General features: G+C 41.0%; 3 protein-coding genes and 1 non-coding gene across 7 annotated transcripts in view; all 4 read left to right on the top strand.

Moving 5' to 3' along the window:
• Nucleotides 1-2,311, top strand: part of ARID4B (AT-rich interaction domain 4B) — an 89,784-nt gene extending 87,473 nt beyond the window's left edge. For all 4 annotated transcript variants that reach the window (XM_065631644.1, XM_065631641.1, XM_065631643.1 and 1 more), the window contains exons 23-24: nt 887-1,033; nt 2,087-2,311. In XM_065631644.1, coding sequence (XP_065487716.1) covers nt 887-1,033; nt 2,087-2,217 — 278 coding nt within the window. In that variant the 3' untranslated portion in view covers nt 2,218-2,311. The remainder of the gene's footprint in view (nt 1-886; nt 1,034-2,086) is intronic.
• A 4,822-nt stretch (nt 2,312-7,133) lies between these two features.
• RBM34 (RNA binding motif protein 34) lies at nt 7,134-14,362 on the top strand. The gene is made up of 10 exons (XM_065632762.1): nt 7,134-7,318; nt 7,804-7,946; nt 9,363-9,582; nt 10,170-10,229; nt 10,784-10,827; nt 11,297-11,380; nt 11,603-11,666; nt 11,754-11,796; nt 13,206-13,324; nt 14,031-14,362. The coding sequence occupies exons 1-10, from the start codon at nt 7,157-7,159 to the stop codon at nt 14,349-14,351; spliced, it is 1,260 nt and encodes a 419-aa protein (XP_065488834.1). The 5' UTR covers nt 7,134-7,156; the 3' UTR covers nt 14,352-14,362.
• A 494-nt stretch (nt 14,363-14,856) lies between these two features.
• Nucleotides 14,857-23,322, top strand: TOMM20 (translocase of outer mitochondrial membrane 20). The gene is made up of 5 exons (XM_065631481.1): nt 14,857-15,082; nt 20,176-20,222; nt 20,932-21,013; nt 21,294-21,436; nt 22,552-23,322. The coding sequence occupies exons 1-5, from the start codon at nt 14,959-14,961 to the stop codon at nt 22,594-22,596; spliced, it is 441 nt and encodes a 146-aa protein (XP_065487553.1). The 5' UTR covers nt 14,857-14,958; the 3' UTR covers nt 22,597-23,322.
• Nucleotides 15,791-15,925, top strand: LOC135987841 (small nucleolar RNA SNORA14). Its single transcript, XR_010606076.1, has one exon. It is a non-coding gene; the product is annotated as a small nucleolar RNA SNORA14 (small nucleolar RNA).
• Nucleotides 23,323-25,622: the final 2,300 nt, after the last annotated feature.

The raw sequence follows: 25,622 nt of genomic DNA, 5'->3' as shown, positions 1-25,622 counted from the left end.
CGTTGCACATGCTATATTTGCTTGGCAGAAGTTGGACTTCGGAGTGCTGTTTAACACATTTCCCGCTGTTGCAGGGGTCTAAGCCACTTGCGACATCTCTGAGTTTTCCTCATCGTCCCACAGTCTTGTACAGTTGTGGCATTTGGTCCTTTGGTGCTATAGCTTCACTATAGGTTGCTGAAATGCATTCAGCAGCCCACAGTAGTTTAAATGATTGTTAAATGTCTTTGAATGGAGTGTGTCCAGTGTGGCTGACCTGTGGCTGAAAGGGACTGAACCCAGTTAGTTCCTTCTGCCTGTGCCCCCCACAGCTGTGTGCCATGTGGTGGGGAGCTCCCAGCTGGAAACAGCTGGAGGGGCAGCTCCTGTGCTGGCCGTGTCTGTCGACATCCCCGCGTGGGATGCCAGCGAGAAGGTCGTGTGCAGCTATGCCATGGACTCCATCAGGAGCACTCCACAGCTCTTCAGATCCCTGTTGCAACCTGCTTGTTTTCTAACAACCAGGACAAGCTGGCCAAGGCACCTTCCTGATGTATTAGGCCAAACTGAGCCCTAGCAAGGACTCAAAACAACAGGCTCAAAGCTAGTTCTGGCCCCTCTGTTTTCACCATTTGACTTAATTTTTGTTTTTCTTTCCTATGGGGATGGGAATGTGTGCATCTTCTTTCTCTCCCACTTTCTTAAAAAAGAAATATATCTATGGCGGTGTCTTTCAAAAATAACTGTGACAATAAAGAGCAGCTGCTGTTGCTGTTTTTCTTGGCCTTGCTGTCTGCTACCTCAAAGCGCATCACTAAGATTTGAATACTTCCCACTTCACTGAAATTTGGAAGTTTTTGGAAATACAGCAATACAAGAATTACTAGAGATTTTTTTTAATTTGCAGCTGACTTGGAAAATTTGACGAGCGCTGAGCGCATAACAGTTCTCCAAGAAAAATTGCAGGAAATCAGGAAACATTACCTATCCTTGAAATCTGAGGTGGCTTCCATTGATCGAAGAAGAAAGCGCTTAAAGAAAAAAGAGCGGGAAAGTAAGTGCTGGAAACTAAATTCTATTTTTAGAGGGCTAAATTGCATGTCTTGTTTTTAAGGCGTTAACAAGAATTGGATAATTTTTAGGGAGATGTGTGCCATTAGGAGTGTGGGGGTTTTTTTGATTGTGGTGTTGTGTTGGGGTTTTTTTTTGGTTTTTTTTAAGACTGTATGCAGTTATTTTATGGTCTTTAGAAGGTACGGTTCAGATATCCAGTGACTATGTAACAGGAAAATATTTAAAAAGGCATGAAATCTATTCTGTTTAGGCAAAACTATACAGAAAAAAATATACAGAAAAATAAGCTTTTCCAACCAGTGAACAAAAAATGTAAGGTTACTAATAAATTATAACTTTCTTCAAGTTACACAATAATTCACTATAGTTTTGCTTGTGTGTCTAGTTAGTGCTTTCTCCTTATAAAATAAATCACTTTTCCTAAGTTTAAGGGAGACTATCAATTAAATTTGATTTCCCTGAAGCTGCTTTACCTGTTGCTGTAGGGAATGTTCTAGTGTGCCTGTTTCTAGCAGCATTAAAAGGATTGTTTTCTCCATGCCTTGTTTACGTGCACATTGAAGAGCCCACTGAGTATAAAAAGAAAGACTGAAATGCCACATGTAGTAAGATTTTTATGGCTGCAACCATGAGAGGGGAACTGCAGTTGCTGCTTGGTTGCTGGTGCAGGGTGCGTGTGCAGATTCAGTGCTGGGACAAGGCCCTATCCATGGTGGTCCGCACAGGAAAGAAAGGGAACAGTTGACTCTGCTGATGGGTCAGGAGTGAGCTCTGGTGTCCTCTGGCTGGAGCCTTGGTCTGGGTGGCCAGTGAACCAAGGCTGCAAGGGACAATGCCCTGCTGCCTGGCACACAGCCGAAGCTGACTCCTGGAGTATTTGCCACAAAACCAAGGGAATGGAGGCTTTTCTCTTTTTAATTATTAGGCATTGGTTGCTGGATTCAGTATATACCAATGCTTGCTGTTGAATGGGAAAACATTTTTATTGCTTAATTTGTAAACTTTTATAACCTGTTTTCCTCTTCCTGTGCAGGTGCTGCTACTACATCATCTTCCTCCTCATCACCTTCCTCTAGTTCCATTACGGCTGCAGTTATGTTAACTTTAGCAGAACCATCTATGTCAAGTTCATCACAGAATGGAATGTCAGTTGAGTGCAGGTGACAGCAGGACTTGCCAAAGCACTTTGCACTTAATGGCTGCTGAGGGCCACTCTTTTTTTTTTTTCTCTTTTTTTTTTTTTTTATACTGCACAGTGGCACAAAATTCAGACAAGCACTATTTTGTATTTAAAGTTGTTTCTTGACAAGCTAACTTTGCACTTAAGTGCACTTTTATGAAGAAAAAGTACAACAAACTGCTTTTCCTCAAGCAATAATTGTTTCCAACTTGTCTGGGAATTGTAAGTCTAGTGACTCGAAGGCCTTCCACTGTGGCAAATGGAGGCTGTTCACTGCCTGTAGGGACAGTACAATGAGCATATAGTTGTTGGGTTGATTGAAATAAATGTGGTAAGGCTTACTGTATTCCCTGGTATTTTGTTAAAGCTGGAACATTTGATATTTTTCCATTTATTTATGACAAATATTGAACCTATTTTCATTTGTACAAGCTAATTGTTTTTTAACTGCTAAGTCACCTTATAGTGGCTTTAATTGTATACGTCAAGCACATGTATTCAATTCAAAACCTGCAGTTAGTAGGATGTTTGACACCAGTCCTGATAACCAAATATGAGAATTCCTTTAAAAAAAAAAAAAGAAAACAAAAAAAGACTGACTAATGTTTACAGGTTTGAATTAGGCTTAAATACGTTACTCTGGGTTTTAAGAACCCATTAATTGGAATGAAACTACTGTACTTTGCCATTTTTCTATAAAACAGTATTTTTTTTTTAATTTTGATAAAATACATTATGAAAAAGAAAGAAAATGGCTAACAAACTGTATTAAATCTTAATGTATAAAGATTGTATTTAGCCAGTTTAAAGTGTATATTTATTCATAATGGATTATAACAGTTATATTTTTGTGTTTTCTTGTAAATGTTTCTTTTCCCTTAAAGCAACAAATATTTCATTTGTAAGGCTTATTTTATTACGAGCTTCAAGGAGAGGACTTCAAGACAGAGTAAGGTGTGAGGCTATAATTTGTAGTTGCTGATACGAACACTGCCACAAAAGGGTAGTTGTTTTTAAAATAAATAGCTAGCGGAGTGGTAGACATTTACTTTTTTAAATGCCTTGTACAAATTCCAAAACCAACTTCAAACTGTTTTCACTTGTATTGATTTTATGTTGTATGGATCCCAAGCTCTCTCCTGTTAATTATATACCTTTGTAAGACATTTGTATATTGCTGAAGTGTTCATTCAAGCTATTTAATACCTGGCACTGTTAATACACAGTACTTTATTGTACAGATTGTTTTACTGTTTTAATTGTAGTTCTGTGTACTTCTTTTGCCTGGGGAAATAGGGGCTGGCATGTTTTTCTTTGTTTTCTGGCAATACAACATGTAAGAATTCAAAGCATTTTGTTTGTAGATGCTAGAGTGTCAGAATCCTTTACATTTGACTTTTCTAAGAAAAGCCTTTTCAGTCTTCATAGTGTGTGCTTAAGGTTAACTGATTTTATTGAAAATGGTTTCAAAGTATTCAGAATTGTACAGGACTGTAAAAATTTGTTGACAAACACTGAAGGAAAAGCTTATAGAAAAAAGCTATAAAATATATATTAGGTTCTGCAGAAAATGGAGAATTATGTAATATATTGTACAAATGTAAGCAAAGGCCTCTGAAATAAAATGCCATAGTTTGTGAATCTCTGATTTTGTTTCTAACAGTTTAATTAAGCAACCGTAGTGTGTTCATTAAAATGACTTCAAGCTGCAGAATCAGTTTAGCAAATGATCTTCGATGTGGTGTAATAGGCATTTAAGGGTAAGCCAGAGCAGGTATATTGGCCTAATTTTCCTCTAAGTGATTAACTCAAATTCATCCTCTTTTTCAGCCGAATGTGAGAGCATGGCCCATTGACATCATTAAGGCAGCACTGGCTGTAATAAAGATGAATTTTGACTCACGTTAATTGAGGTAGTTTGAAAAGCTCCCAAGGGTATTCGCTGACTTCTAATATTGACTGCCTCAAGTTCAGAGTCAGTGGAAGTGAAACCGGAATAAAACTTTAAATGTTACCTGCTTACATCATGTCTGGCTGTAGCTCAGTTGACCAAAATACTGTTACACCTGCAAAATGACAGATTACTGATGAGACTGATACATAACAAATCATGATGAGCTTTGGAAACATTGATGGTGTTAATAGTTACCAGTGATCTGAGACTGACAGGAATAAGTTTAATAATTTCAGTGGGGCTACTCACAGGATATTTACATATGTTTAAGTTTAGGAGAATCAGAGTCATAATAGTTCAGTTCTGCCTTTCAGTCTCAGTAGGCATAACTGGTATTGATTTAACTGGGAACTACATCTGGGCAAGCAGGACCAAATTCAGCTCTCTGCTCACCACTAGTTCCTGATCAGCTCTCAGTTTTGGTGCCAGCATTTTTGCTGTGATGTAACAATTGTTGGCTCATGTTCTATGAGAGGATTTGTTTGTTTACTTGTTTAAAACAGGAATCATTAGTCACCTACCCACTCCCAAATTGAGTTTTTGCATAAACAGGATTTTTGCTGTTCTTGAATACAGAGGTTATTTATGTTTTTTTGTACTTCTCATGCAGTTTAATGACTACTGAAAAATGTGGTTTGGATGTTTTATATTGCACCTCTTCTGTAAAATGTGTCTTTAAATTGTACTCTACAGGTTCATATCACTTGTGTCCCCGTGGTTACAAAGGAAGTTGCCTTTGGTAAACTGTTAACCAGGCAACTTTATCTCATTTTCCAGTGAGCCAAATCTGAGCTGCTTTTCAGGTTACATATTGTAATGCAGCTTTAAAGGTGGGTGTGCTCCCTGCTTGGTGTGCACACTGTGCTTACAGCTGAGAGAGCTTCCCACCAGCTGGGCTGTGCCCATGCTCTTGAGTGCCTGCTCAGACCATGACCTGAAAGGCAAAGTGAGGCAAACTACCTCTTCTTTATGCTTTACACCTTGGCTGAGCGACACAGTTGGTTTTGCCAGTCTCATGTTTGATTGTGTTGAGAATAGGTGAGAGTGCAGACTATCGGCATATGCTGAGAGAAAGCACACCTGGTTTGAATGCTGTCTGTATTGCTCCCAACTCCATGTATTTACTGTCTCCACCGGTGCTTGTACATACTTGGTACTGTGTTGTTTCCATCATGGCAGGAAATTTTCCTGTCATCACAGGGCTCAAACTCACTCTCTGGCAGAGTTCTTGGAGGCTGTATGCCTTTTGTTGAGCTTCAGCAATTACAAGTCTCTGAAATTACCCAGCTGAATGCTTGTCCAATGTAATTTTGATGTTTAACCTGTTCTGCCCCACCTGTGTCACCTACAAAACCACTCTTTTGTGGGAAGGTAGATTGGAAAAGCCAATACAAGTAGTGCAGCAGCCACCTGCCAGTTTTTAAGCATTTGTGTATTCTCTTGGGCTGACCCCCATCAGTGAGAGTCCCTATGTTGCCTGGCATCCAGGAGGCCCGACAGGGGATGCCTGGTGCATGTGTCAGTGCTCAAGACTAATGCTTTACCTTTATTCCATAGCTGGATTACTAGAGCACCTACCTCTACTGGCTACAGAGCGAAGCTGGGGAGAAGAGGTACGACTGGTTCCCCCTTTTCCAGCGCCCCAGGCTACAGGCCTCAAGTGCCCTGAGAGGTACTGCATTTCAGGGATTTTTCATCAGGAAAATCCTTACGTGCTTTAAAAGCCTGCTGCGGATCCCAGGTACAGATGAAACGATCCAGGAGGAAACTGACTGCCCAAGTAATGCTTTGGGATGATCTCTCTGCTGGTCTAATAACTTAAGACTGTTCAAGCAATAATTACTTAACTGCCTGTGGCTCTGTGCTCTTTCTGTAACCCAGTTTTGTTTGTCATGCACACACCAAGTCTATTTCAGACCAACAAGTCACAGCCCTCCCCCTTCACATTTTCTGATCCTTTCCCAGGTTTGCGTCAAGGTGAGCTACTTCAAAAGGGGCTGGGTGAGCTGCAGCAGGGATCCTTTCGGCCTATGAACTTGAGTGTTAGGTCACCCACCTTGGCAATCGTTGCACCATGAAATGAAATGGCTTGACTTAAGCCCCTTTCCACAGACTTCAGTTCAGTCTGGGACCGTGCTGGGCTGCCAGCCGGGTCGGGGGCAGCTGCGGATGCGGAGCTATGGTGGTCACGGCCGTGCTGCAGGCAGGGTGGCTGCGGGGCACAGAGGTAGGTGTTGTTGAGCAGAGCGCTGCATGGCATGGGAAAGAGCTTCCTGGTGCTTCTCATCTAATCTGCACTGAAGGACAGCGAGAAGATCTTGCACACACAGTTTCACTGGTGGTTTGAGGGGCTGTGCGGTTGGTTAGGTTGTTTTGTTTTGGTTTTAAACTTCATCCTGGATAGCAGTTTGTGAAGATATGTTCAGACAAAAAAGACATGATGCTAGAAGAAGTACTTCCACAGCAATCCAGGGCAAAGAAAGTTGTGCTTTGAGTAGGTAACGGCAACGTTATTTTTTAACCAGTTGTGGCACTCTGAATCACTTAAGTGATTTTAAGTAGAAGCAGCTCGAAAAAGACAGACGTAATGTCTGTCTTCTCGGATGGAGCTGAGCACAGGAGTCTTGGAGAATAAACAAAACGGTGTATCACACGGCTTTTCCCCGCACAGAACGCCTGCAGCAGCCACGGCTGACATTTCATGTTCGCATTGCGACCGGGCCCGCAGCAAGCCCAGCGGAACGGGCAAACGCACCGCGCTGTAACGCCGCGGCTGGGAACAGCCGACACCCAGCGACCCCAGAGGGGCGGGGGGCAGGTTTCGGGTGAGCGGCGGCAGAGGCAGCGGGCGCGGAGGCGCTGCTTCCCTCACCGGGAGCGACCCCGGCACCAACGCCCGCCGCCGCGCCCGCCTCCCGCGCGCCGGAAGTGACGCGGCCGAGGCAGCTCCCCTCAGCTCGCGAGCAGCCATGGGCCCCCGCCGGAGGGGCGCGGAGCCGCGGCGGCCGCAGCAGGAGTACGTGGTGGGGCAGGTGGTGAGCAGCCTCTGCCCGGGCGGGGCCCCCGCCGCGCCGCTCGCCCGCCTCTTCAGCGCCGCCGCCGCCCCGCCGGTGCTCGTGGCCGTCACGGGGGTGAGTGCCGCGCCGCGCTCCTCCCGGCCCGCCCTGCCGGGGCCCGGGGTGGCGCTCCCGGCTGGGCGGCGCGGGGTGGCTGTGGCGGTTCCTCTTGCCTGCGCGTTGGTGCCCGGGAGAGGCCGAGTGACGGTGCTGGGCGGCTGGCGGGGGCAGGCGGCTCCCCGGGGGGGCGCGGGAAGCCGGGTGCTGCCTCCCAGGAGTAAAGCGTTGGAGCGCCGGGCCCCGGGTGCTGTCCCCTGGGGGTCCCCGCGGGGCGGGACGGGACGGGACGTGACAGGGTGGGGGTGCGGGTGAGACCAGTGGGGTGGGAGCACCGGTGAGCGGGCAGAGCTGGGTGCCGGGAGCACCGCTTCGTGCGGCTGATGGCTTCTGTTAGTGGTGTTCCAAATAAATTACAGTATAGAAAATCATTGTAGGGCGTTTCTAGAATTTTGTCTTTCTCAAGCGATTTTTTTGTGTGTTCGTTTGTTTGTTTGTTTTAGCAAAATAAGAAAAGAAAGCCTACAGAAGAAGTGGAGAAAGTGTCAGGAGACCAGAGCTCATCTGTCATACAAGAACCTCCTATAAAAGCAAAGAAAGCCAGAAAGAAGGAACTTTCAAAAGCAGAGAAAAAGTTGGCAAACAGGTGAGTAAATAATACCTTTTTATCCTAAAGTTAAAAAACCAAAACAAACAGTAAAACAAACAAACAACAACATCTAGATTAATCATAACATTATTAGTTTGGTGAAACAATAAAGTTCTATTCTACTGTTGGTCTTGAGCCTTGTGTTTAAGAAGATTATTTTTAAGAAGTGGGTGAAAATTTTCTGTAGTTTGCTTCAGAAGCTAGTACATAGTTCCAGCTTCTTGAAGATCTAGGTGTGTGAAACACAAAATCCCTGTTACAGAGCTGACAGGTCTAAATGTTGTAGATTAGACAAAAAAGTTCTCTCTGGAATGGGATGATGCTTTCTAACTGTAGTGGCTTTATCCAGCAGACCTGCAGTCAGAGGAGCAATTTCCGCATGAGCAAGGTACCGGACTGAGTTAGTTGTCCTTGTCACACTTCCCTCCGCTATGATGCAGAAAGACTCTGTTACTCTGTCCTCCTAAATAGACAGGGTTGAACCAAGCAAGACACTTGTCAGTACAGGCAGGAAACAAGTCTCTGTGCAATGAAGTTTGGATAATGAAATCGGCTTCGTTGTGGTTCAGAGCTAACACCTTGTCCTCTCTCTGTGTACTGGGTTGCTGGCAGGGAGGAGGCAGAAGAAACTGGGAGTCAAGTTGAGCCTGGGAAGAGGGGAGGGGTGGGAGGAAACTGGTTTTTTTAAGATTTGGATTTGTTTCTCATTATCCTACCCTGATTCAATTGGCAATAAATTGAATTACTTTTCCCCAAGTTGAGTGTGTTTTGCCTGTAACGGCAATTGGTAAGTGATCTCTCCCTGTCCTTATCTCAGCCTTGAGCCAGAGTGGCTTTGTGGGCACCAGGATCCACCCACCACACTCTGACACTGTGTGTTGCTGCATCTTCCACACCTGTGAAACTTTTGCTTGCTGTTTTGGTTTCAGCATTTTTCCAGAGGCTTCTTTAGATCAGCTTGTTGTTTGTGCTGCTGTTGTTACATTGTTGTTATGGCAAGTTTGGATAGATAAAAGATTTGTTAGTGCATGGATGGCTCCCAAATGATTGTTTTTGCGAGTGCTCTGGATACTGGGAAGAATTAAATCTCTCCTTCGGTCTAGTGTGCAAAGATGAGGGGTTTTTTTCCCTTCAGTTTTAGAGGATGTCAAATTATTTAATTCTGAATTACTTCTTTATTACTCCTACTAAATATTGAATGCAGCGTCCTGGGGACAGCAAATCATTTTCCATGTCATAGAATGGTCAGATATGTTTGTTTAATGCATAATAAGCAAAATAATATTTGAAATTTTATGTTGAACGTAATAATTTAAAATATGTTAAAATATCTTGGAGGCTTCAATTCTTTGACCTCAAAACCTCTGGTTTTTTCCCCCCTTAATTATAATTTGCTTGTCTTTTTCTACTAAGAGAGAGTGCTTTGGAGCGGGCAGATGAAGAGGAGGAGCAAAAACTGTTTCAAAACAAAGTGAAGCAAAAAAAAGGGGCTTCTCGTGCCATCGCCAAAAGTGTTGTTAACTCAGATACAGGCACTACTGTAAGACAACAACAGGAAAAAAAGGTGGCTGATGAAACGGTGAACAGAAGAACAGTGTTTGTTGGGAACTTGCCTGTCAACTGTACTGCTCAGGTATGTGAGTGGATTATGTCAGCTAAAGGAATGGAAAGAATTTCAGCAGCCCTTAGTTTGAGGGGATGTTTCCAGCTGAGAAGTCGCACATATTTGTGACTGAAGTTGCTTTTTGGGAAAGTAGGAAATAACACTCGTTATCAGAAACCATTAGAGGCAATCCCTTTTATTTTACTGGAGTTAGGCTTTTTACAGCAGTGGATACAGTTGCTCTTTCTTTAGTAGAATTGGTTAGTTTCTTTTTCAATGAAAAATGACTTAATAAATGAGCTACAATTACAAAGTCTGCTTCTAATTTTGAATGCAAATAACACTTCATATTATTACATTAATTATGTCTAAATTTATACTTTCTTCTATAGTAAGGGGTACAAATTAAGTTTTGGCAATCTGTAGAATAAGAAAACTGCCACAGGAAATGCAGAAACAATTACAAATTACTTGCATATTTTTAGTAGCCCTTTAATAGATCTTATATAAGTAAAATGAAAATAGTGTAAACCAATCTTACTAGTAAATGTTTAACATTAATTGTTATTGCCATGATGCAAAAATATATTGAATATTTGTAATATCTTCCTCTTTAGGAGCTGAAATCTCTCTTTAAAGAGTATGGACAAATAAAATCCATTCGATTCCGCTCTTTGGTAGGTTATTTCCTCTAAGGTTATATAACAAAATTATGTTTCTGATCTTAAAGGGTAGTATTCCTTAGTTGAGAAGTGGGTTTGGGTGTGTATTTTTTGCCATTGGAAGAATCCTTAGAGATTTTACCACAGATGCATCTTTCCTTTCATCATATTTTACTCTTCCTGTAGCAGCAGTTGATACTATCAGAGCTGTATTTCTCTGTAAGAAGAATGCTTTCATTATTGCTTGTTTAGCTAAGGTATTACTTACCTTTGCTACTCATAGTAGCAAAGACACATTGATTGCAAATCTGTGTACTCTGTAAAATAGTTAAAGATAACAGCCTTGGAACTCAAGAAACGTGACAGATGAAGTCAAAGCAAGCAACCTAATTCTGAGCTCTTTCTAGGTCATCTCTAGAAATAGCCAGTTACATCATTTGCTCAGTCTACTGGCTACATTGCTTTGGGTGGGAATGGTACCTGTTTGAATTCCTCTTTGTCTTCAAGAACAAATATTTGAGATAAAATGACACTAGGCCCACTTAACAAAAGCTCTTTTTATCTTAAAGGTTCCAGCAGAAGAGACTTTATCCAAAAAGTTAGCAGCAATAAAGTAGGTTCCTCTTGTGGATTTTGTGCTTTATTTTTCAAGGCAAAAATAATTTTTAAGTGTTGGTTGTTACATATTTAGCTACATTAATTTTTTAATTTTGTGTTTCTTTGACTTTTGTAATTACCTTTGTGTCTATGTAAGTTTTCTTGAAGTGAAAAAGAATTGTGTGTCCAGTATACTAGTAAGTAATTTGTTGTCTTAGGTTGCATTTCCTATATTTTAGGAAGGAGGAAGATGCCAATTGTCTTTAATTTTTATGAGTTGAGGAGGCTTGGTCAGGGTGCATGTACAGCCTGCATAAGATGTACAGTGAGACTCCCTTGGACATACAGGGCTGGCTTGACCTTGAAAAGAAATGAAGTTGTTACTGTGCTCGAGACAAGACGAGTCATAAATGTGTTAAACAGGAAGTGCTTGTGCACTGCACACCATCAGAATTATTTAAATATGCACCTTTTTTATGTTCCAGGCATAAGGTGCACCCTAATGTGAAGTTCGTTAATGCTTACATTGTATTTAAGGAAGAATGCGATGCCATTAAGGCTCTAAATGAGTAAGTCTCAGTTTTGTTCCTCATTCCCTGTTGAAGAGGTAGATTTACAGAGTGTTAAAAGATAAATTTAAACTACCTCCTCTCTTTTGCTTGAATCAGAATAAAGTGGGGTTTTTTTCAAACTTAAAAGTAAATTTCCTTTTGGAATAATGTTATGCAGTGACACTGTAAATTAAATAACATTCATTTTTTTAAAAAACTTTTTCCTTTTGGCTACGAAAGAAATGGAACAGAAATTGCTAGAGGATTTCACATCAGAGTTGACATTGCATCAAAAACCAGTTCAGTAAGTAATATATGTGACTAGAAAACACCTTTTCGGTTTGTTTTCGGTATAAATAACTTCTTGTCTTGGATCTCTTGTTTTCTTTAGCATGACAATAAACGATCTGTATTCTTGGGAAATCTCTCATATGGTAAGTCTAAAATGGATTATTATGCATCATTATTTAACATTTATGGAATATGTTGACAGTAGGGTTTTTTCATGTATTGATATTTAGGGTAGCATGTTTAGGTATCTAAGTATCTTTTACTGGAATTAATTTTTTAAATAGCAGTTTTATTTTTTAACTGAAACACCTAAAGGGATTGTACATTTCTGGCAAGTTCTGCAGATTGTTTTCTTTATTGTAGCTAGAACTGCAAGCAATTTTAGTTCTTGTTGTGGCCTGATGTTTTCTAAACAGATATGACTAAACTGCATAGGCCATACCTTTCTAAACTGTTAAGCATGTGCTGGTACCTGTTTGTGAACTACTTCCAAGGGATACACAGTGATGGCTTCTCATTTTGATACTGTCTGTGAGCCCTATGGTGAGTGCCTCTGTCCAGGCAGCTGTTGGCAATCAGTTGTTTCCCGTGTGTAGGTGCAGGTCGGCGCTTGATGAATGTTCAGCTCCTTCTGAGTAGACTGTAGAGCAGATGAAAGGTTCACCATCAGGTGTGGTCCACGTGAGGGTGTTGATGGAGTCAGGATGCTTGGGACAAGCCTGATGTGTAGAGCTTGTGTCAGTACTGTATGTTCCTGTGTGCATCCTGCAGAAAAAAGGGTTTGGACATTTGCAGTGCTCTGAAAATGACTTCAGCAGCTTGAACCTTTCTCAGCACATCTAAGTCCTGTTGCTGTAACTAAACCTGTACTGTTAATTTCAGCCCCTCCCCCCTTAGCACAGGTATGATTGTGTAAAGGGATTTACCGTTTCTATACAGAAAAGAGAATAACCTCTATTTTTGTGTTGGCACATCACACTTGTCTGTTCACATAGGCATGAGATTGACAAAGCCTCAGACATGCACCTGTTACCAGAATAATTGTGTAGCAACTGTGGTTAGAATCTATAAATCCATTCTCTTCCATTCAGCTAAAATTCAGTGTTTAGTCAGTGAGTGTTAGACTTCAAGAACTGCCAGCTCAAGCTTATTATCAGCAGCATTACTTCTTAGAGATTCTGGCGTAAGAGGGAGCTACAAAAATGTAGCATGGATCTTAATTTCTACTATGTTCAAACCATAAAAGAGATTATCTGAAAAATTTATTTTGGTCTTTACCTTCACTCTCCTTTGTGACTTATATTGTGCTCTTCAAAGCTAGAGAATCCGCAGCTGTCCACATAAATTGCCCTTTATAAAGTCTAAATCGGTAACTTGCTGGAATTTTTCTGAACCACTGATATTCGTGAACCTATATGTATATATTTATTTATATATATCTTTATATTTTGCATACCTGAATTGGCAAATATAAAATATTTGGATTTGGGCCAGGCTTGTAAAGCTGTGTGTCTGACTGAAGAGCCATCTGTTTGGTTGTGCTTGCCTGCAGACATCAGCAATGATGCCGTGCGAGAGCACTTTGCTGTCTGTGGAGGTGTGGTAGCCGTGCGGATCGTGAGAGACAGAAAGACCGGCTTGGGTAAAGGCTTCGGCTACGTTCTCTTTGAGGTATGTGTGAGTGGTGTGCGCCAGGATGCTGGGAATTCTTCAAAATCTGAATTGGGATTTGCCTTTATGGCCTTTTAATTTTTTTTCCTTATTTTTAAAAAATATTTTTAAAATGTGTATATGACGTTAAATGGTAGCATTGTTGTGTATTTTAAAAGCAGCTTGGAAGACCAGTTCTGTGGGAGCAGATACAAAGCAAACTATTTTAGGTTGTGTACAAAGAAAACTTGTAAAACATTGGGGTGAAAAAAATGAGAGATAGATGAGTTCACTTGGTGTTAACTGCAACGTTCTCCCACTTCTTGCATGTCACAATACAAGTGGAATTTTTCCCTGTAGCCCATTTGCAGATTCAGTACAGCATGCTTTCTCATGGCAATCTCACCGCCTCATCTTCTGTAGTTTATTTCTGGCAGCCCAATACCATTTTTCACCAGTTTCTCCTTCATCTCTGTTTCAGTCTTTTGCATCTCACGTAAGCTGTTTTATAGCCCATTTTCGGGTAGCTGTGCCTCAACACGTGAGCTACGTGCGTGTGCTGGTCTTTCTGAGCAGAGCAGAGATCTTGTGTCATTCAATAAATAGAGCAGTTTGAGCACTCTTTTTATTGTTAAAATCTTGCTTACAAAACTTAAAGAAAGGCAACCATTTGAAAGTAATTGACTGGAAGTAATGCTGCTTTTAAACTGAATGTCTGCTCTTGCAGAATACAGATGCCGTACATCTTGCTCTGAAACTCAACGACTCTGTTCTGATGGGAAGAAAGATACGAGTGAAGCGCTGCGGAGACAAGTGGAAAGCACCACAGAAAAGTCCAAATCAGTCTCGCACTCCTAAGGACAGAGTTGATGCCACATTAAAAAGCAAGAGGTGCTCTAATGATTCATTTGTTGGTGAAAAAGCAACCCCACTGAAGAAGAGGATGAAACCAAAAAGACTAAAAACTACTCCTAGAAGTAAAGCTGGGAAAAACAAACAGTCTTTTGATAAAAAGCAAACGCATAAAAGTGTTAATGATAAAGAGTGATTTATACGAGAGTGTTCTGTCATAAATTCTGGCCGTAGTCGTTCCTGCTGTTCATCTCACGGTTTTCGGCTTCTCCCAGAGGCAGCAGGAGGCGTCTGTCCGCACCCAAATCCCTACCCGGATAGGGGTTTTTTGTTTTGTTAGTTTGGTGGGTTTGTAATTGTTAAGCTTCAGCGTTCAGGACTTTGGCCGCCTGGGCCGGGAGACCCCGGCTCCCGGGCGCCGGCGTTAGGGCCGCGCTGGCCCGTCCCGCCCGGCAGCCGGCGGGTGCCTGCCCGGGGCGGGAGGCGGCCGCGGTGCCGCAGGGGCCGGTCGCCTGGTGCGCTACCCTAGAGCCCGCCCTGCCGCCTCACGGAGCGCGGTCCGGGCACGCCGCCCTTCCCGGCTCCCCGGCTCCCCAGCCCCGAACCGGGGAGGCCGCGCTCCCTCCCCGCAGGCACTGGAGGAGGCGCCCTCTGCCGCCGCTGGCTGATGACGTCAGCGGAAGCCAGGTGGGGTCCTTTCTGGCTGCCCGTTCGCTCCAAGGTGCCTGCGGATCCGGGCGCCGGCCGCGCGGCGGGAGGGAGGGGGCGGGGGGCGGCGGGACCTTCCCTCGGCGCCGGGCACGATGATGGTGGGCAAGACCAGCGCCATCGCGGCGGGGCTGTGCGGGGCCCTTTTCATCGGCTACTGCATTTACTTCGACCGCAAGAGACGGAGCGACCCGAATTTCAAGAACCGGCTGCGGGAACGTGAGTATCCGAGCCGCCCCCTCCCCTCCCTACCCCCATAACGGCCGTCCCGGCGGCCTCCAACCGCCGCCGCCCCCCCGCCCCCGCTGCCGCCGGCCCGCGGGCGGGGGGGCGGCACGTGGCGCCTCCGCAGCGCGCTCCTGCCCCCGGGCCCCCCCCCCTCCGCCTCCCCAGCCGCCTCGGGGGCAGCGGCCCGGCCCGCGCGGCCCCTCCTGGCCTTGAGGGGGAACGGCCGTGAGCCTCCGCCGCCTGCCCGCGCTACCGCGGTCACCGGGCGGGAAGGGCGGGAGAGGGGCGCGGCGGGGGGAAGGGGGCGGCCTTCGCGCGGCTGCGCTTGTGCGGAGCAGCCGCGATCCCGCTGCTGGCTGCCTCTCGTCAGCCCTTTGCCCAAAGCGTGCGGACGGGGCGTTTTGTCGGGTCTCGTTTTCTGGAATTTGTGTAGTTATTGGGTAACCTGAGGTTTTCGCATCAAAAGCTTTCCCTGGAAATAATTCACCTCCCCTGGTTTTTTTCCTTTTTTTTTTTTTTTTTGTTTAATTTTTAGCTTGTTATCCCACGCACTCAGGCATACTATTATCACCATATAGGTGATAACATGTATTTTTTTTTATTTTGGAAGACTGTCAGGTAAAGCAATGCGATCTCTTACATTGAAGTTGTTGCTGTGGTAAGGCAAGAGCCGGTCGCAGGCCTCAGGTATTTTATCTGCTGCATTCTTAACCCTCCTGGCAGCTCTCTTATTAGCTTCCAGGATAAGAACGAATGCCAGAGAAAACTGTTGATTAATCCAAAATGTAGAGCTTTTCTCCCGTGGCTCTTCATTATTTCACATCCCCAACATTTATTTAAATGACTCAGTAATTAGTAAAGGTTTAAAATGTAACTGTAAACGTGAGTACTCAAGGTACTCAAAATCATCTGATGTACTCAAATGAATCATTAGAAATAAGGTGGTGTTTGTTGTGCTGGGTTGTTTCTATCATGGGAATACGTATAGTATTTCTTTGATAACTAATATGAAGATAAGAAATTACCATTAAGGTAAGCTTTCCCAGCAGGTAAACATAACATGATCAGCAGTTTCATGGATGGAAGAGTCAATAACTAGATGGGTTAAGAATAAATATTTACCTGATAATGTTTAAATGCAACTTAAACACTTTGATTCTATCTTAATGGATTGAATTGTTGAATGACCAGTGTTGTTGCTTAACAGCATATTAGTTCCACTTTCTGTAAGCTCTTCCGCAGCAAATTATGTCGTTTGAATACTTCATCTTCAGGCCCTTGCTCATCATGTATGTAGCATCTTAGGTGCATACTTTTTGTGTGACTTTAAAATACTTTTTGACCTGCAGTGCAAGTCATTCGTTGGGAATTTGTAGTACAGTAAATCGGTACGTGGTTGCCTTGCACACGGAAACTCGATTGCTGGCACTGTAATCAGCCATGTTCTTTTTATGATGTTGAATATGTAATACAGAAAATAATGGATTACGTAAAATTTTTGCAGAAGCACTGGAAGTGATTTTTGCATCCCATTGTTTTAATTATCTGAGCTTGTATCCAGTGATGTTCTGAATAAACCTTAGACTTGCTCTCATTAAGAATTAACATTTTCTTAGAAGTGGAAAACCATTATGGTTTGATAAAGGATGGCTGTTGTCATTTGGAGAGCATCACTGTCTGATGAATGATCCTTGGACCTGATACACTGGACCGCTTTTAATTGTAAGGCTTTAGATAATAATGATTAATTTTTTTTTTATTTTTATTTTTTAGTACTGTAGCTGATTCTTTAGTATGAATACTTCTGTAGTGGTGCCAGTGATCTTATTATTACAACGTTTTTACTGTTGGATAGTAAGGCTTGAACTGTGAAGTATTTGATAAAAAAGGTCAAATGCAGCAGCCATCGCAGTTCTTTAGATTAAGATACACTGTTTCTCAGGCAATAGTAGGGATATTTGGTGAAAAACTTGTAGAAGGCACCTTTACAGCAGATCTTCTCCAGTAACATTCCTAGGATAAGATTTTTTTTCAGCCTCTATGATGAAATGTCACCAAAATTTGGGAAGGACAGGAGATCCTACATGTCAGTGAATTGCCTGTTGTATTCAGTCAAGCACACACTGACAAATGAAGAACCAATATTTTTTTTTTTTGCCATCCGAGTTATACTGTACATCTCTTTGGGCTGTGTTAGGACCAAAGTTTACGTTATGAAGTCACACATAAAAATGAGGTGGCCAGATTCAGGTTTCAGGGAAAAAAAAAAGAGTGATTTCCTGTGTGGCTTGAAGAACTGCTGGACTTTGGTTTTCCAGATTGTTTATTCTTATTTATTTAGCAGGTTTTGTGTTATTTAGGTTTTTGTGTTGCTAGTTTGGGGGCATGTCCATATTTAATCTTGGGATCAAAAGATAGCAAACATCTATAAGCATCTGGAGCTGCTTAATTTCCACAGCTATGTTTTATGATAAGATTTTAGATGCATTTACTATTCATGCTCTTGAATTTATAAACCAAAACTGTTCTGTATGCAAGTACAGACACTGGTATCCTTGTTCAGAGGCAGCCAGAATTTTTGACTGTGCTGAGCTTGGCCTCAGAGCACCTTCTGCCTGGAGAGCTGAGTGAGAGGAGAGCAGTGGGCAGACTTCACAGGTGGGAGCTGAAGATGCTAACGACTCTTTGGTTCTTTCTGCCTGTTTGTGGGACCAGTTGTGAAGCTGCTGGGGCAACTCGAGGATTTTTGCAACCCGTGCCAAAGTGTCAGGTTCTCCACTGGTTCGCATTTGGAACTTATTCCCCGTGAGCAAGAGCTGTGCCTGAAGGCCCTGCAAGTCACGTGCAGTTTAAAAGCTGCAGTTTAGATTTCTGTTTTGGATGGATGCACATGCATTTCTGTATTAACTGAGATTCCTTCTGTGAAAGATTGACCTTACCATTTTTGAAATGTGATAATGTCTTTAGAAAAGGATGAAGTTTTTCACTTTCTTGGAGATTCCTGAGAGAAAAAAAAAAAATGTTTGGGGTATTTTGGGGTGTTGTTTCCCCTGCCCCTCCCCAAACCCTCCAAGCCATTGCTTTTCGCTTGTCATATTACAAATGAAACTTCTGGCAGTTGTTGCCAAGGTGTTTTAAAACTAGTGTTACCAGCCAATATGGGAAGAATTCATAAATACTCTTTAGAGCTGTTTGCTTTTTGTAATTGTTTGAGCTAGCGGGCCTGTAAAAACATACTAAGAAGAGGAAGAAAAATTGCATAGTAGTCAGACTTCAAAGATTCTGTAGATCAGTGTTCAGTTTTAAAATCTTGATGAATCTTCACATTCCTTCACTATTTTCAGGTTAAAGTGTATGATTTCATATGTATGTGATCAGTAGTCAAAAGCTTTTATTAAATCGTTTAGTTACCCGTCTGTCTTTTTGTCTTTATCTCTGAATGCTTAACCTGGTGACTGATACCTGTTGTAATATTTTAGAAGATGTCATACTCACACTAAGAAAACATAATTTTCTCCTGAAAATGATGTACCAGTGTTTATCTGTTACCCTTTGTACTTTTCATTGATGTTTTCACTGAATGCACTACAGTTGCAACGTGACTTGTTTTGATAGTGAAACAGTTCAGATAGTACCTTTTTTTCTATCATTTTTATTTCATCTTTTATGTTTTAGCAAAACTGGTTTGAATAGTAGTGCAGTTTAAAGTTTTGTGCAAATTAGCGCTTCAGAAAACTTGGGGCGAGCTAATTGAAGGCACCCACTTTCAAGAGATAAATTCTTCTTTAATATTGAAAACAACCATAATGATAAAATTATAGTATGCTACAGTTTTATATAACACATTTTTCTGTATATGATGGAAAATGATGTGCACAGGTCAATAAGTTGTAGAAATTCAGGTGCTAAGGGTTATTAAGGTATTGCAAAAGGTAAAGGGGTGATCCGTGTAGTTAGAATCTGAACTCCCTTTATATAAAGAACACTTGATTTTGTCCGTAAGTTTTACATGTTACATTATCACTACTAGGAAATGGTATTCCTGAATGTCTTGATCATGTGCAAAATTGGAAATTATTCGCTCATTGCCATTAAAACTGCTAGTAATATTTGGAAGTATTTCCAGCTTGTAAAATTGTCTCAAAAGAAAAATTAGGGCTGTGTGACAGTTCTTTGTCCACATAAACGTTCACTGAGCAGACACTGAGAACGAATAGTAAGAGTACAGTTGTTTAAGCATAGACTGTATTTACAAGTTACATTGGCATAACTATTTCATTGATGAACTGATGTCTTACAAAACCAGTTGTTCTAAGGAGATCACCGGTATTAGTATGATTATTATTTCTGTATGAATAGGTCCTACTGTAAAATATCTTTACACCTGCCATAGATAATTTAAATTACACTAGTTTTGCTGGAGTGATACAACTTTATGTTGCAGGCCAACTTTGTGCTCAGGCTGGACAATTAAATCTGTAAATGTTTGTCCCATCTATAAATCCTTGCTTTCCTCAGATTTCAGAAATGTATGCTTTAGTATTGCTTTTGCTGTGGGGTGATGAGATACTGCCACCTATTTTACCAGTTCCCAAGTCTTTGCTATAAAGCAGCTGGGAAAGTACACTTATGTACTGTGCCCTGTTGGTGGTGCACCATATAGTTCAAAATTAGATAACCTTGACTTGTAGGCAGTTCTTCTGTGGCTTATTTTTGTTATTTTATTTTTATTTTATTGTTAGAAGTCACGTAGAGAAATCCTGTATTACTCTAATTCTCTTTCCTTCCGCATGCCTGTAGTGTGTGTGGTATACTCTATGGCAGGCCCTGCAGAGTTGGTGTTTACCACAGCCAGCAGGAAAGAACTGCCATTTTTAGTTGGTGTTCTACTGCCAGCCCTCCTCACACCTCTAAATGATATTCTATTGCAGAGAGTGGGTGGCAGTCTTGTGTTCAGTCTTCAATATTTGGAATATATTACCAGTTTCTTATCTTGAAAATGACTTTGTTTTGTTCACCATCTCAAACTATAATCTGAAGGCTTTTATAATCAGAAAAAATATAAGATGTTTTTATTCTTACAGGAAGGAAGAAACAGAAGCTTGCCAAAGAGAGAGCAGGGCTTTCCAAGGTAATACTGTGTTCAATAGTGCAGTACTGTTTTGAAAGATGTTTCATTTGTATTATTTGTAAGATTTGTTAAAAGATCTGTTTTGATTCCAGCATTACATACACTTCTGCAAATATGCAGTCTTTAAGGATTTTTAATGCTCACAAATAACCATGTGAAATAGTTGTTCCTTTTTTGGGTCAGATAGAGGCCTTGTACTAGAAAGTACAACATTTACTGTGTGATTTGATGGTGCTTTCCTCTTTGTAGTATGTTGAAGGGCTTTTCAAACTTAAAACTCATTGATGGGAAGCACCTGCAACTGAACTTGATATTTTTTTGCTATAAGGGTTTGATTCCTCTTTCCTTATTGCCAATAGATTGTGGAAAAACAGATAGATTTATCTTAACCAATTGTAAGAAATATATTTGTGATAAATGTAACACACCTTAGAATTTGTTTGCTACAAAATTGTGTACTTAATAAACTGAGTAGAGGTGTTTCAGGCTCTGTCTCTCTGCAGATTTGTGATGCAATGATATGAGACCCAAGTCTGATTTTCAAAATCATTCTGTATACTTTTAGTGGTGACACTTTGATTTTTCTTTTGCTAGTTTTAGTGTAATGGTATGGTTGTGTGTGTGTTTGATTTCAGTTGATAATGTTTTCTGCTAACTTCTTTATTAACCAATGTTTAAGGGCCAACTTCGGTTTTACTGTGTTTTATAGTTGCCTGATCTGAAAGATGCTGAAGCCGTTCAGAAGTTTTTCCTTGAGGAGATTCAGCTTGGCGAGGAACTACTAGCTCAAGGTAATAGCATAATTTTTTTTGAAGGCTAAGCTGTAAAATATTTTTTCTTTACCTTTGCGAGACGGTGATTTTTAAATACTAAGATCTTTTGGGGAGTCAGATTTACATAGGAAAATCTGTTTACTTGTTTCTAACCTTCTGTGTTCAGAAGATCCAGTGAGGGAGGAGAAAAATGTGGACTGATTCTCAGTATTTCATGCTGCTGCTGATGGATGTTTTATGTAAATACTTCACAGTGTGGAAGAAAGTTCATTTCAAAACTTTATGATTTGTGATACAGGTGAATATGAGAAGGGTGTTGATCACTTGACCAATGCCATTGCTGTGTGTGGACAGCCACAGCAGCTACTACAAGTTCTACAGCAGACTCTTCCACCGCCAGTGTTTCAAATGCTTCTAACTAAGCTCCCTACAATAAGCCAGGTATGTGAAATGTTCCTTATTGTTTTGGTTTGAAAATAATTGAACTACTTCTCTTATCCACAGTCTTGAGTACTGGTTTTTGTAATATGCTTTTTGTGTATGTTCAGTTAGATTAAAATAAGCTTTTTTTTCACCTAAAACATTAAGAAGCGTATATGAAAAATACCACGTAGCATTAATAGAAAGCAGAGTAAAACAGGAATATAAAACTTCTCTCGTGTGTAGGGTATGCTCAGCTCTTCTAAAGTAGAGACGTCTGACCGCAGCTTTGATACTATAAGTGGATCCACTATTTCCCAGCTACAAGTTTGGGGATCAGAAGAGCAGTAACTTCCTTGCACTGGGTCTTGAGTTTTATTTTTTTTATTACATATCTACAAATGTCCGTAAGTGCTATTAAAGTCCATTAGAATTAATCTGTTTCTTTTGTTAGCCTGTTGCTTCTAGGCCAGCTATAGACACAAAATGTTAACTAGCACCAGAACACATGGTAGTTTTGGAAGCTTGGGGGTTTCCCTGACAAAAGTGTTTGTAGCTGTGTGTATGAAATGCCCTCCCTTTTTAGCCTGAGTGCTGTGCAAGTAACATTGGTAATACGCTAGCAGGTGAGTCTGTTGTATAATAAATAATATGGTTTACATTCTTGGAATTGCAAGGGTACTCCCTGATGGTGTTACCTCACATAAAGCAGAGACTCATTGCTGTGCATCAGTCAGTTCTCTTTACAGCTCAGGTGTGGTTGTATTTTGGCTTAAGGTCCATGTAGTTAGTAAAAACATTGAAAAGTGTCAGGTACACAAGATGTAAAGTTCTGGGGAAACAATGGAGCAAAAATGTTTCCTTAGAGAACAGTGCGGAAAACCACACAGAGGTCATCACTTGAGGCTGATAAGTTATTATTTATCTGACGTTGGCTTTGTTAGGCATTGCACAGTATGTATTTTCTGTGGAACTGACTTCAAAAACTTATGTTAAATAGATTACCGTTTTTAACATTAATCAATTTGCTCAGTAATTACACTGCTTAATATACAGTGTAAAATTACATTGCTTGATAATCAGTTGCCTACTGTCAATTTTATGTAATTGTGAATGAGTTTTTCTCCTTCTTACAGAGAATTGTAAGTGCACAGTGCTTGGCTGAAGATGATGTTGAATGAGGTCACACCACAACAGGGGGAAAAAGTGTTTTCTTACCCCAGAAGATGAGCATCAGTAGGGGGACAAAGGGGCAAACATAGCAGTTAATGGACTGTATACCACATCGGGTTCTACCAGAGTTAAAATTAACTTTATGTAGGTGGGTTTCGCAGGATATTATTTATTATCCCAGTGAAAAGTGTATTTTGATAAGAATTCATTTTATAAATACACTGTGTTATCAAAGTATCACTAACTTCATTATTATTAAAATACGCAGTTGTAATGTTGTACATATAAAGACATAAAAGTACGACCTATTAAAAGCCCAATGCTCATTTTTGAAAAAACAAAGGTATGGCAATAAAGTTTTATCTGCACTTGTGTGTCCCTATAGTACTACTTTAAATTTCAGAACATTTGAGTGTCAAAGCAAATGATCTAAAAATGATTTAACATTAAAATTAATTTTTAATGTTATGCCTGGTCTTCCAATGCTTTTAATTAAGTTTAAAACCATGTGTCATTTCCTAAGAAAATGGATATGTGATCCTTTAAACAGTAACCAATCACCTTAGAAAGAGATGCAAATCAGAACGGTAATAGATGACTGGCTGCAGAAAGAATGGCAAATTCATTTCTGTCAGGAACAATAACATCTAAAGTGGTGCAAGTCAAAACTGTACCTGGCAAACACGAAAGCTCTGTTAATGCAGGTGTCTGAAATAAAGCTGTTTGGAACAGAACCTGGTGCAGATTGTAAGAGCACAAAGGTTGGTGTTTGTTTGAAAGCTTGAAACCTTTTTGCAAGATAGGCAGTTAACATTTTGGTCCCTGGTCTTCAGGACCGTAGGAAGTGATTGTTAAGTCTTTGGCATTTGCCTTTAAAAATTGCACTGATAAGGTAAAACGATGATATCCCCAGGCTAAACTAGCTCAAGCTAATGGAATCATAAAGTTGATGTAAAATATTGTTATCGTGTAATACTGTAAACCTAAACTTAGGTAAGTTTTCCTTTGCTAGTGAAAAGGAGGCAAATAATACAGAGACTCAAGTGAGTAGCAAAAGCATTCTTCTGAAAGCAGGTTTTCCATGGATAGGGTGTTCTGAATGTCAAAGCAGATTGGCTTCTACCGTTCTCTGGTTTTGTGCTATCACCACTCAGGTGGCAGAAGAAACAATTAACTGCAGCTTTATATTTTTGGCATGGTGATTTGTTTTAAGGAGAAGAAAGGAGAAGAATGCGTTGAGGTGTCTGTCTTTCAGACCAGCTGGTAGTTTCTGCTAATGATGCCGGTACATTAGTAGGAAGGTATTAAGTGTCATAGTCCAAGTAGAAGATACTCTGACAGCACTTTAGCCAACGTCCTCATCTGTCTCTGTCTCATTTCAGCCTGGTGTAAGTTTCTGTATAGGCAGAGTCTTCAAAGTTGTAGCTCTCAATGTTTCGGAAATTGTCCCACATAGAACTTTTGAGAGGTCAAGTGCATAGTTCATGGCCACCTAGCAGTCAAAACCTGAATTTGGGAGTAGAAATGGCTCTTACTGAGTCAGTCTGCTTAGATGGTTTGCCATGGAAGAGATATTTCCCTGTTACCCTTGAAAACACAATTTCTCAGTATTTGAGATGCTGTTGAATCTTTCCGTAATGCAACGACTACTGAAGTTAATGTCTGGTATGAACAAAAATTTCTTGAACAGCTGGCTGTAGTTTAGTGATTTTGTTGTGCTTGAATTGTTCAGGTAGCATAAAGTAAAAGTAAAACTTAGTAGCCATAACCGTCAGGTGACAATGGCTGGTTTGCTCTTTTATTTTAGAGTGACAAAGTTATTCTGCACCTAGAATACGTAATAAAAATATTGTGAAATTGCAGAAGGTTCAATTTTTAATGGGTACAGTGAGGCTTTGGCGGGGGGTGGGGGAGAAGTTTTTCTTTTCTGTTTTAACTCTTAAAAGTACAGAGGAAGAATTCATAGGTTATGCTGACAGAACTGTTCGTGTATTTACCTGCTGTCCTTGCCAGTGGTGGTTGCTTCAGTGTGATCGTTTTGGTTCAGCTTTTAATGTCATCTGAAGGTAAATCAAACTCTTCTACCTTGCCTTGAAAAACAAACTCAAACAGCTTAAGACAAAAGTGACACCCTTCCTTCAAACCTGAACAATCTGCTACGCTCTTTGGTATAATGATGACAATTTGAATTCACAATTTAGCATACAGCAAAGCTCTCCTGAATTATGTTTTAGCAAACCTGGGTGTCAATTCTTCTGATTTTGATGAAAGACTTGGGGATAGTCTGTCTACAAATGGTCATTGCTTTAATAAACATCATGGACGTACATATTATTGTAACCCTTTTTAGTTTTTTTGATCCTGCAAAGACAGATGCAAAACAAAATTTTTAACAAAATTTTAGATAGCATAGGTTTAAACAAAGCCTTAACTACAAATATGTTCTTGTATTTGATAACCCAGAAGTACCTGGTTAACATGCTAGAGCAAGCTCTGATACCTATTTTCAGTGCCTTGGCCAATAGAGTGGGAATGATGAATCCTTTTAACAAGGCATAAGATTTTTTTTTCCCAAAAATCTCCTCATGAAGCCAATACTTTACAAGCTGGAGACTTGAAGAAACTGTCTAAAATAGGAATTAGCTGTTGCTCCAGCAATGGCAGGCTGACACTGGTGTAGCAAGCATGCACAGCCCACAAATGGTGGAGGCTGTAATTTAGAACTGGTTTCAGACTGCAAAGTGCAGGTCATTGGAAGTGCAGTGGTAGTCATGGATGTTATTGCATCAGTAGTAGTAATGCCATTGTGTTAGTTGTGCGTAGTACCATATTTCTTTTCACCTGTGCAAAGTATAAAAGGCAGAATTGAGCCATTCTGCTTGTGGATTTGCTGCTGCGGAGCTCACAGCTGCTGGTGAATAAGATTTGTAATCTTACTTTACTACAGATAAAACTACTAATCTTTCTCCCAGAAAAAGCCATCTTCCCTTCTGTGGTGCTCCAAGAACAAGGCACTTGTTTTCAGCACTAAGAG

This window comes from Caloenas nicobarica, chromosome 3 (genome assembly GCF_036013445.1).
Source record: "Caloenas nicobarica isolate bCalNic1 chromosome 3, bCalNic1.hap1, whole genome shotgun sequence".
NCBI lineage: Eukaryota > Metazoa > Chordata > Aves > Columbiformes > Columbidae > Caloenas > Caloenas nicobarica.
The sequence above is the reverse complement of the archived record's forward strand: the minus strand, read 5'-3'. Positions and strand labels throughout refer to the sequence as shown.